At 36.2% G+C, this 10,782-nt stretch overlaps 2 protein-coding genes and 1 pseudogene across 3 annotated transcripts; all 3 read left to right on the forward strand.

Moving 5' to 3' along the window:
* Positions 1-1,444: 1,444 nt before the first annotated feature.
* LOC103319137 (small ribosomal subunit protein eS30z/eS30y/eS30x pseudogene) lies at positions 1,445-1,936 on the forward strand (annotated as a pseudogene). The gene has a single exon (XR_016124133.1). The product of XR_016124133.1 is annotated as a small ribosomal subunit protein eS30z/eS30y/eS30x pseudogene (transcript).
* Positions 1,937-2,362: 426 nt separating this feature from the next.
* On the forward strand, positions 2,363-4,898 carry LOC103319136 (uncharacterized). The gene is made up of 3 exons (XM_089045936.1): positions 2,363-2,900; positions 2,995-3,124; positions 4,341-4,898. Exons 1-3 carry the CDS (start codon positions 2,484-2,486, stop codon positions 4,559-4,561), a joined length of 768 nt encoding a protein of 255 aa, XP_088902062.1. The 5' UTR covers positions 2,363-2,483; the 3' UTR covers positions 4,562-4,898.
* Positions 4,899-5,826: 928 nt separating this feature from the next.
* On the forward strand, positions 5,827-9,195 carry LOC103319135 (serine carboxypeptidase-like 45). The gene is made up of 10 exons (XM_008220640.2): positions 5,827-6,132; positions 6,242-6,346; positions 6,437-6,532; positions 6,663-6,755; positions 6,947-7,017; positions 7,106-7,453; positions 7,598-7,722; positions 7,873-7,965; positions 8,173-8,290; positions 8,857-9,195. Exons 1-10 carry the CDS (start codon positions 5,889-5,891, stop codon positions 9,004-9,006), a joined length of 1,443 nt encoding a protein of 480 aa, XP_008218862.2. The 5' UTR covers positions 5,827-5,888; the 3' UTR covers positions 9,007-9,195.
* The last annotated feature ends 1,587 nt before the right edge of the window (positions 9,196-10,782 follow it).

Raw genomic sequence — 10,782 nt, forward strand, 5'->3', positions numbered from 1 at the left:
TTATTTCATTATAATTTTGGTTACTTACCAATTATTATTTAGTCCTATTGTAATAAAGATTTACTTCCTTATTGTAATTTAGATATATTTCCTATTTTATTTAGGATTAACACATCTTTGTACTTGTATAAATATCCTCCACATTGGAGAAGAATAATAATATGAGCGTATTTGAGCATAACTGAATATTTGCCCTACTTTGTTTGACAATGCCTTTCACCAAGTTGATTGGTTATAGTGGAGTCAAAATCTAATTGTTTCCACAAACCTTTTGTTTGAGGTTTCTTTCTGTTTTTACTTTCACATTTCACAATATATATATATATATATATATATATATATATATATATATATACACACCAAATGTTCATGAGTGGCATGCTTTATATTTGTCAAATAATGTTCTTTCATTGAGGTACAAGCTAGATTGATTGGGTTGAAGATTTTACTTTTTAAAAGTACTTTTCCTACTTTATCTTTTTGTGTCAATTGATTGTTTTGTAACTCATCAATGCCTTTGTTGGAAAATGGTGATCACATGTGTGCAAGAACAAGAAGATGGGAAAAATTATGATAGTTCATTATTGTAGATACCCAAAAATTTTATGGTCCAATACAACACACTCCCAAGCATGGAAAACACTCTCATGAAATCAAAATAGTTATTCCCTATGCCAAACGATATACCAAACTCATATGGACACAAGGCATGTGGTTGAAACCAAGCCCATGCAAAATTCTTAGGCGATGAAGATGTTGGGATTGTTGGCAGCACCAAAGCCCATTTCATACAGTTTTCTCATGCAAGTAAGTAAATGAGATATTTTTCTTGAAACCTTCGGAAAGTAAGGATTCAAACAAGGAACCAGTGTGAAGATTCAAACAATGAACTACACAAAGTGACATAGTCACGGGATTCAATGATTGGTCTAGTTGAAATGCCATTGAAGAGTCTTAGTAAACTGCATTTTCTGGCCATACGTTCGGTTCGGGAAAGAGCCCAACAGGTGTCAATCGTACAGAACTTTCGGTTTGGTTGGGTTCGATACATATATTTACAAGTTATTATTGTCATTCCAAAAAATTAAGAAGGAATATTTTATAGTATAAGTCCTCATTCAATTGTCATTCCAAAAAATTGTCATAAAAAACTATTTATTCATCTAAAATGTGCAAAAAGAATTCATCAACTAATATGCATGGATAATGTTTGACAAAAAAGATAAATTCAACGATTCTGATAAAGAAGATTGCTACTAGAGAAAGAAGATTGAGAAAAACTTATATATCACATGAATAACATTGTTTTGCCATTTCCAATTAATCACATTTCCTGTCACGTGTGATAAAAATTCCACGTATACCAAAATGCGGATTGGACATGAATGCCAAAATAGGACTATCATCGTAACATGCAACGGATGTTCCAAATTTCCTGATTTTTTGTATTTCCCCGATCCTGGTTATGGTTACAGGTTTCTAGCTCTCCTTTTTGTGATCTCGTCTGCAAAATACAAACACCACCTCAAAGCTCTTTCAAGCTCTTAGTAAGAAGCCATGGGAAAGGTTCATGGACCTTTGGCTCGTGCTGGTAAGGTGAGAGGCCAAACTCCCAAAGTGGCTAAGCAAGATAGAAGAAGAAGCCCCGTGAACGCGCCCACAAGCGCATGCAATACAACAGCCGATTCGTCACCGCCGTGGTTGGCTTCGGCAAGAAGAGGGGACCCAACTCATCTGAGAAGTAGACAAAGCATTTTTTGAGAAGATGAGAAGCAATTCGTAGATTAAGAAAAAGGCTTTATTTTTATTTCTTTTTATCATTATGTCATTATCAATTCAAGACCCCCAAATGCTGGTTTGGTAGTTGGTAGAGAGATTTGGAAGTATTTTTTTGGAATTTGTGCTATATTTGAATTATCAGTGATGTGATTCTGTTAAAATATATATATATATATTTTATCATTTTAGATTGATTTGACTATTATATCCTTTGAATTTAACAATTTTTTTGACAGATAAATTATTTAAGAACACCCATGTTAACATTAGAGACCATGAATGATACAAAAAGACTTTAACGATGCAATCTGATAGTTTCACAAACATCAAGGACGTTTTGTGATAAAATGCTTTGAAAAAACCTAAACAAAAATGAAATATACCGTCCGACTATACGCTTTTAATAAATAGTATAACCACGTGACTATACGATTTATTTTATAAAATAAAAAAGAAAATATACCCGAGTATAGTCGCTCATAACCATTTTACAATTTCCCTTGTTCATGAATGATATTTTCTAGATAAGCAATTATTTTCAGAAAATCTTGGTTGCTTGCTAGTAATCGTAAACTTGAACCATTGATGTTTCTGTTGCAAATAAATAAAAAATGAAGTTTTCAGCTATTAAGGGCAAAACTGGAAAAACACTCTTCTCTTGAACGTCTCCAACTCTCCCCACACTCAAACTCGGGTTCACCAAAATGTTCCTCCTCCACCGGCAGCGCGTCGCCGCCCTCCAGCTCCAAATCCGACGCTACGCCCAATCCGCCACAGTCGCTCTTCTCCCCCCGGACCCGGAACTCGAACCGGACTTCCCGAGACCCGACCCGAAATACGCCGAGATAATCTTCGCCGTTCCACGTGCCGCCTCCGGTAAGAGCATCTCCGCCAAAGAGCGCAAGGCCGGCCGCGTCCCCAGCATTGTCTTCGAGCAAGAGGACGGCCAGCACGGCGGCAACAAGCGCCTCATCTCTGTACGGACCAACCAAATCCGAAAACTTGTCGGTCATCTCGGCCGCTCCTTCTTCCTCTCCAGACTCTTCGACCTCGAGGTTCGCTCCGATTTCGACTCTGAAAACGACGACGTCGTTGAGAGGGTCCGCGTTTTGCCTCGCATGGTATGTATGGTCTGCACAACTTCACTTCAAGAGATTTGATTTTTGTTTTGGGTTTTAGGGTTTATTTGATGTTGGGGTTTTGTTTGTTTGTTAGATTCATTTGCACTCGGCCACGGACGCACCGCTTAATGTGACCTTCATAAGGGCTCCTTCTCATGCTTTGTTGAAAGTCGATATTCCTCTTGTATTTCGAGGAGATGATGTCTCTCCTGGATTGAAGAAAGGTAAAACAAATCAATCCCCTTTCCTTTTGTCTCTTCTATTTATCAGATTTCATTTCCTTGTTCCAATTTTCCATTTGCAATTTCTGCTTCTATTTCTCTTCTTGTGTATGAGATTTCGTTTCGGTCATCTTTATCTTTACAGCACTTATATATATATATATATATAATTATAACTGTCCTTTGTGTGTATAAACTGTTTGTAGCTAGCAAAGTAGGATACTTGGTCAAAATTTGTTTCTGGTTTTGTTTTTCTATAGTCGTATATAGAACAACAAAAACAGAGGTGCTTGTGCGCTTTGATCACAACTTAGCGTCAGAATACTGCCTTCATGATCATTATGAACCTTCCATGAAGGTCGAGCCGTCTGAAATTTTAAATTGTTCTAGAACTTTTGTGGGAAATCATTGTTTCTAACATTTGATTATAAAACGATTGGCAGTTTCTGTTTCAAAGTGGAATTCATGACATAGAGTATTGAACTCATTAGCAACTGAGGTTGAGAATTCCAGCTATTATCAGGAAATCAAACAAGGTTTTGTTGATTGTGAAGAGTTTCTATTGTTTGGGAAACAAGTCAAATTTCTAATCAAACTTTAGGGGCCGGGGGTCTCATTAGAGATTGGAAAAATGTGACTGGGTCATAGGTTTCTATGCTAATCTGGGGTCAGGATATTTACAAACCGAAATATGTGCCTTGCTCCATAGCTTGGGAAACTCAAATTGCTCATATCATGGTTGAGGTGGATTCCGCCATTGTTGCCTCCCTTTATGGGGTCTGGCTGATGAGTGCAGAGAGTTGATCCATAGGCACTTGCACCGTTTTGCTGCTCATATGTTCACAGAGAAAGAAATGTTGTTGCTGATGCGGTAACCAAAATGGGGATAGGTAGGGACGTAGGGCTGGCAAGGCTTAGCCTAGACTGATTGTTCTTTAGTTTCCTGGTTCCTAGCTTTGCCTCCAGGAAACAATATATAGAGACTTCATTTGATCACGGCTTACTTTTCATATCCTATTATATTATATATTGTAAACTCTGTTCCATAGATTTGGTTGATATTAGCGTCTTGTGCAGGGCAGTTACTTCATAGTCTTTGTTTCGAATCATTACTCATATTCTCATAAGTCGTGTTGGTTACTATGGATTAGTTTACTTTTTTGTTAGAATAATTTTAATGATCTGATTCATTTAAGTGTGACCTTTAACAACTTGGCAGGTGCTTATTTAAATACAATCAAGAGGAGTGTAAAGTTCCTTTGCCCTGCAGATGTGATTCCTCCATATATTGATGTGGATCTGAGTGAGTTGGATGTCGGCCAAAAGATATTAATGGGAGATCTCAAGGTTCATCCGGCTCTAAAGCTTCTTCAGTCAAAAGATGAGCCTGTTTGTAAGATCATGGGAGCCAGAGTTTCTGAACAAAAGAAATCTAAATAACTGCTATGGTTGGATGTGGCTGCCCATTGTCATGAAAATGTGCTGGCACCATTATCCCTTCTCAGCTAACATGTTTATGTGTTCGACCACACATCTTTTGATTTGTAATGGCTGTGAAGGACAGGGCAATGAAATGTCATTGTGAGTTTTCACCCTCTGCTTTTTCATTTTTTATCTTTTGATGAGGGAGCGCTGGCAGTCGAGGATGCCATTAAAGGGAGGAAGAAACTAGGTCTGCTTCGTGTATCTTGTGAATCTGATCCGGAATTCTATGCTAAAAGCATTTTTGTTCATAGATGTTCTCAATGGACACACTTGAATGGATGTCCCTTGCTCAGTTTCTGTGTTTTCAAATTGAAAAAAATATTACTCATGTGCCAGTCACATGACATTTTAACTGAAAATTGGATAAATTTGAAAAACTGGATGGTTGCGGCGAAATTGGCTATTTATGAAGAGTTTAACTTGGCGACACTCAACCCTTTAATAAATGGTAGTGTTACCCGGCATTGTATACTTATTTTTAAAAATATTTACTCTAAATTAACCTAATGTATATTTGAACTTGGGCGTAAGTGCGGCAGGCTCACTATCTTGGTCAACTAGTGATGACTTGGGTGTAAGTGGGGCGAGTACAATACCTTGTTCAAGTGGTGATGACAACCCTAGGTCAAATTTGCTCAGCACAAATTTTAGTTTTAACATATGACAGGAATAAAGTGTTAAAAGATAAAGAAGGATGAAAAGTGCTGAACTTTTTAGAAGCAAGCTTTTTATGAGGAAAGCATCCAAAGCTCCTTCGAATTTGATTTAATACGTACGCATAAAGCTAATTTGGTGTCTTCCTCAAAACAAAACAAAAAAAAAAAAGTTAATTGGGTGTCAAGTTCAACTGAGGTATGGATCAAGATGAGAATGTAATTATTACCCTTTAATTCAATACAAAATTAAGATTTCTCACTAACTAAACACGAAATTAAAGTTGAAGGAGTTTTAAGGACTAAAAAGAGACACTAGTTTCAGAATTTCACTAATGCCTTTGAATTTTTTTTTTTTAATTCAAATGCACCGTGTGTTGTAGAAATAAAAGTAATTCAAATGCACCATGGTAGTTTCAAGTGTGTCCCTGCTTATACGATTCTATTTTTCTTTTTGTTTACCCGTAAATCACGTGTTGTAGAAATAAAAGTAAAAGTAAAGAATGTATTTTTTATATGTCAAAGTCAAAAGTAGCAGCCTCTTGTCATTAAATATAGTGACCCACAATTAAGCTCTGTTAATTCTCTCTCTCAGATACCATAAACCTTATCATCTCTTTCTCTCAACCATGGCATCTCAGCCATGGATGTGCATAGGCTTTTTAACTTCCATGCTTGTTCTCATGGGTGCAGTGGAGGCCCTTCCCATGGCTAATAAAATTGTGAGTTTGCCTGGGCAGCCACGTGTCAGCTTCCAACAATTTGCAGGCTACATTGATGTAGACGACCACCCACAGAGATCTCTGTTTTACTATTTTGTTGAAGCAGAGTCTCGCCCTGCTTCGAAACCGCTTGTTGTCTGGTTCAATGGAGGTGATTTTAATCTCTTTTTTAATGTATGCAGCTAAATTAAAGATACAAACCCCATTGTTCTTGTGGGTCTTGAGTGTGTTTCTAACTTGATCATCTTCCTCCTTTGTAGGGCCTGGTTGTTCGTCGGTTGGAGAGGGCGCTTTCGTTGAACACGGTCCTTTTAAACCAAGTGGAGGGGCTACTCTAATAAAGAATCCATACAGTTGGAACACAGGTACCCTTCAATAAAAATTATAAAAATTCTAGTTCAACGTAAATCTTAGTTGCTCATTGTTGATTTCTTGAGTTTGTCTTTGTTTCACAGAAGCAAACATGTTGTACCTAGAGTCACCAGCCGGTGTTGGTTTCTCATTTGCTGCTGATAAGTCATTTTACGAAAATGTGAATGACAACATAACAGGTTCGATTTTGTCCCCATTTTCTTATTATCAAAACTAATGTGTAAAAGAATTTCACTTAGTTTCTTCTTCTGCTTCTTCTTTAGATCTGCTAACTCTCTAAGTGACGGTGAGTTTGTTCTGTTTGTTCAGCACGAGACAGTTTAACATTTCTTCAGCGCTGGTTTGACAAATTTCCAGAATACAACCACAGAGATTTGTTTCTTGTAGGAGAAAGCTATGCAGGTTTGTTTTGATTTAATGAAAGAACATAGATAGATGTACTAAATACTTTTAGCTATCTTTTCAAGACTTTGAGAATTTTAAAAACTAAGAGCTGATTAGTTGACAGGATTTGTTTCAGGGACGGAGTGAGAAAGAAGATTTGTTAAGACTTAAGAGCTGATTAGTTGTCTGTTTTTGTTTCTTATAAATAGGTCACTATGTGCCACAACTTGCACAGCTAATAATTCAGTCTGGTGTGAATTTCAACCTCAAGGGGATAGCTGTGAGTAAGAACATGAAAAATATGACATTTAAATACATCCATTTAGGGTTTGATTTGTTAATGAGCTCTCATGATGATGATATAACAGATAGGGAACCCTCTACTGGAATTCAGTACTGATGTCAATGCGGAGGATTTGTTTTACTGGTCTCATGGGCTGATTTCTGATGCTGCTTATGGACTTCTCACTTCAGTCTGCAACAGTTCTCAGTTATTGAGAGAGACCATAGCAGGCTCTCCCTCTGATGCTTGTTCTGATGTAGCCACTCAAGTTTCACAAGAACTTAGCAACTATGTCGACAAATACTACGTTACCGGCGACATTTGTTTGTCGCCCCCCTTTCCAACAAAATTGGAACTTCTGAACCCGTTAAGGTCAAACTTTCGAACTTCAGCATTTCATCGTTCAAGTGCAGAAGCCAGCAATTATAATCAGGTAAACAGAAGCGGTCAAGCGCTAACCAGTTAGTATATATTGTATATGTCTCTGCAACTCTGCATGAAAAATGTAGCTTCATTTTTAAACTCTCCCTTTTTCTTGTTTAAAGATACCACTAGCTAATTTGCATCTCGCTTGCAGCAACTTACAGACAAGATAGATGCCTGTGTAGAGGAAGAAACAGTGACTTATTTAAACAGAAAAGATGTACAAAAGGCCCTTCATGCTAAGCTTGTAGGAGTCTCTAGTTGGAGTTTGTGCAGCCAGTAAAATTTAAACCCTTTGTTATTTTTCTTTTAGAAAAGTAAATCTTGATGACCTAAGTGTTTTTTTATTAACTTCTCCTTGAGATTGGGAATAATCTTGGGTGGGGGTATTTTTGTTTGACTATCTTAAGCTTAATTACTTTACTGCAGGGTTCTGCAATATGATATGCGAGATATAGAAATTTCGACCATTCATATTGTCGGCTCACTTGTCAAATCTGGCGTTCGTGTAATGGTTTATAGGTAATTTGATGAGTTGTTCAAAGCTCGAAATAATACTTGAAACACCAACTCTTTTTCCGACTTTCTCGTATGATGTGAGCTAAGTTTTGTTAGATTACGAAACCATATAGAGCCGATTCTATATTTGAGAGAGTTGAGAAAAGAATTGGTGCGTGCAGTATTACAAATTTGTGTTGTGGTACTAATAATTTAATTGAATTGTTGCAGTGGAGATCAAGATTCAGTGGTTCCATTTTTTGGAAGTCGAAGTTTGATTAATGGATTGGCGACGCAGCTGGGTCTCAAGTCAACTGTGCCTTACAGAGCTTGGTTTGAGGGAAAACAGGTCACTATGCTTCACATTCATATAACATAATAATATATACCACATTAATTAACACCCAAATAACGTAATTCACACGCACTACGAGCCTGCCTGCCTGCTTACTCACGTATACTAACTAAACCATAAATTAACAGAAAGGAAAAAGATAATGTTGAATTTGCAGACATGTGTTCATTGAGTTTCTATTTTTTATTTTCAACCAAGACTCTCCTCTAACTTGTGGTCAAAACCCAATTAAATTAATTGAGAAAAAATTATTTATAATTTGGGGCGCACATAGCTTCACCGATAGAGTACTTATCATACATAAACTCTCTTTGTTTTTTTCCCCTCTCAACTTTTTAGGTCACAAGCATACGTTTTTGTTGTTGTCATAGTTAGAAAGAGGAAGGGAGGGTTTTGTCACACACTGCCAAGATGCTATAGAGGTTCGAACTTGAGACTATTGGTTTGCAAGTCAATGTCCGCGCCTTTTACTCTAGGCTAGATCCGGTTAGGCAGGTCAAAAGTATATACTTGAAACTGTGTGTTTATATTTGAACTGTTTTTTTTTTTTTTCTTCGCAGGTTGGTGGGTGGACACAAGTTTATGGTGATATCCTATCATTCACCATCATAAGAGGAGCTTCACACACAGCTCCATCTACACAACCAAAGAGATCACTTGCGCTGTTTAAGTCATTTCTAGGAGGCAAGACACTGCCAGCCCATGCATGATCAGCTCTCCATGGACCTGTAATTTATCAGCAAATTAATGCACCCTCCGGATCCTCTCCCATAAAACACTATTGATCAAGAGTTAGGAATGCCGTGACCTCTAATTTGCAATTCTTGTAAACTGAATGATGTCCCTAGTGTATTCTTCAACATTTTTAACATCATTTGAGGTTTGCCTTTAACAGAAAATTGCAGCTAGCAGCGGCGGCATTTGCAAATTGCATGCATAATGAACCCTTTAAATATGAACCACTTGCTGTTACCACATCGTGAAAATAAATATGGTTTTATTTATTGATGATGCGAACAATGAGAAATTTGTCCTGAATATTTGCATGATACCTAAAGATTTGTCTTTATTTTTTATTTTTTCCCAGGAAAGGCAGAGATGGGTGGGTGAAAAACCACTCATACTGCCGCGATTGGGTTCAGTTTTTACAATAGAAAAATGAAAAATGGACCGAACCGAGCAAAATGCAATTAGTTTGGTTCTACTCATTTTAGTCTATTTGCAATTAGTTTGGTTCTACTCAGTTTCATGTTGATGTTTAAATGTGTATTTTCATCAAAATACAACCTACCTACCTACCTACCTATAATTCAAAGTGCATCTTACGTTTTTAGCTCAATAAGGTTATATACTCTCATTGATGGAACCAAAATAGAGAGCAAATAACCTTGTTTAGCAAAATGTGAGTTTTAGGACTTAATTGAGCTATATATATTGAAAATTCCATTATAAAGTTGGTCGTGTGATGAAACTTGACTAATTTTAATGGAACTTTTGTTGAAATGTGACAATAAGGACTAAATTGATGTGTAGTGAGATGATTGACTACATTGATTGATTTGAAAGTTGAAGGACTAAAATGAGAACTTTTAAAAAGTTTATAGACTACTTGTGATAACAGACAACTCTTATAAAAGCTATATCTATATCTCAAGGCAAAATGCCTTACTGAAACGTTCAAATTTCCCATATTAACCTTGGTCAATGAAAATGTTAAAACAGTCTCCTACCCTCCTTTCTCTTTTCTCTTCAAGCACGATTGTGACGGGGAGTCATTCTCCTCCTCTCTCTTCCTTTCTCAATCTCTCCTCTACTAGTCATAGTACAAAATATCGATAATATCGAAAATATTTAGAATATTATTGTTTTTTGGAATCACGGATATTTTGGAACATATCCATACACATATTGTATAAATATCGATAATATAAAAAAAATATCGATGTCGATAATTTCGCTTACAATTCAGAATATTTTGTCAAAATATCACTATAATACCACTGTAATATCAAAAATATCAATGTAATGGAAAGCATGAAAAAAAAACACAAAGCACACACTTAAAGGAGATTTGATACCCCTACCATTTCACTCCTCCAACGTCTTAACCACCATGTTGTTTATGTTTTTTTGATAATACGCAAATGGGAACTCTATGTGGTACTAAGTTACTCATGTATCTTACCATAAAATATATAAAGTGTAAAATATTGTAGTAAATTATTATATATAAATGATTACAGTGTCTTTAATATTATTTCATTAATTACTACATATTTTTCTATATTCACAGTGTTTGTCAGCTCGCTATATAATCAACTTAAATCAGTTAAACCCATTATACAATGCATTTCGTTCCAAATTTTTGTGATAAACTAATAGATAATTGACTAAATAAACATCATCCAAAGTTTCAATAAAATTTTCAAGTTTTTCTTACAATTTCAGTGGTTTTTATTCAGTTTTTATCGATATTAATAATATTC

The sequence above is a fragment of the Prunus mume genome, linkage group LG2 (genome assembly GCF_029339155.1).
Source record: "Prunus mume cultivar Tortuosa linkage group LG2, ASM2933915v1, whole genome shotgun sequence".
In the NCBI taxonomy this organism is placed as follows: domain Eukaryota; kingdom Viridiplantae; phylum Streptophyta; class Magnoliopsida; order Rosales; family Rosaceae; genus Prunus; species Prunus mume.

Bases quoted from the DNA above. Each gene is read 5' to 3' on its own strand.
- LOC103319136 (XM_089045936.1), top strand. From the start codon at position 2,484: ATGTTCCTCCTCCACCGGCAGCGCGTCGCCGCCCTCCAGCTCCAAATC. The intron at 2,901-2,994 runs GTATGTATGGTC...TTTGTTTGTTAG, and splicing joins TCCGCGTTTTGCCTCGCATG to ATTCATTTGCACTCGGCCAC. The intron at 3,125-4,340 runs GTAAAACAAATC...ACAACTTGGCAG, and splicing joins CTCTCCTGGATTGAAGAAAG to GTGCTTATTTAAATACAATC.
- LOC103319135 (XM_008220640.2), top strand. From the start codon at position 5,889: ATGGCATCTCAGCCATGGATGTGCATAGGCTTTTTAACTTCCATGCTT. The intron at 7,454-7,597 runs GTAAACAGAAGC...TCTCGCTTGCAG, and splicing joins AAGCCAGCAATTATAATCAG to CAACTTACAGACAAGATAGA. The intron at 8,291-8,856 runs GTCACTATGCTT...TTTTCTTCGCAG, and splicing joins CTTGGTTTGAGGGAAAACAG to GTTGGTGGGTGGACACAAGT.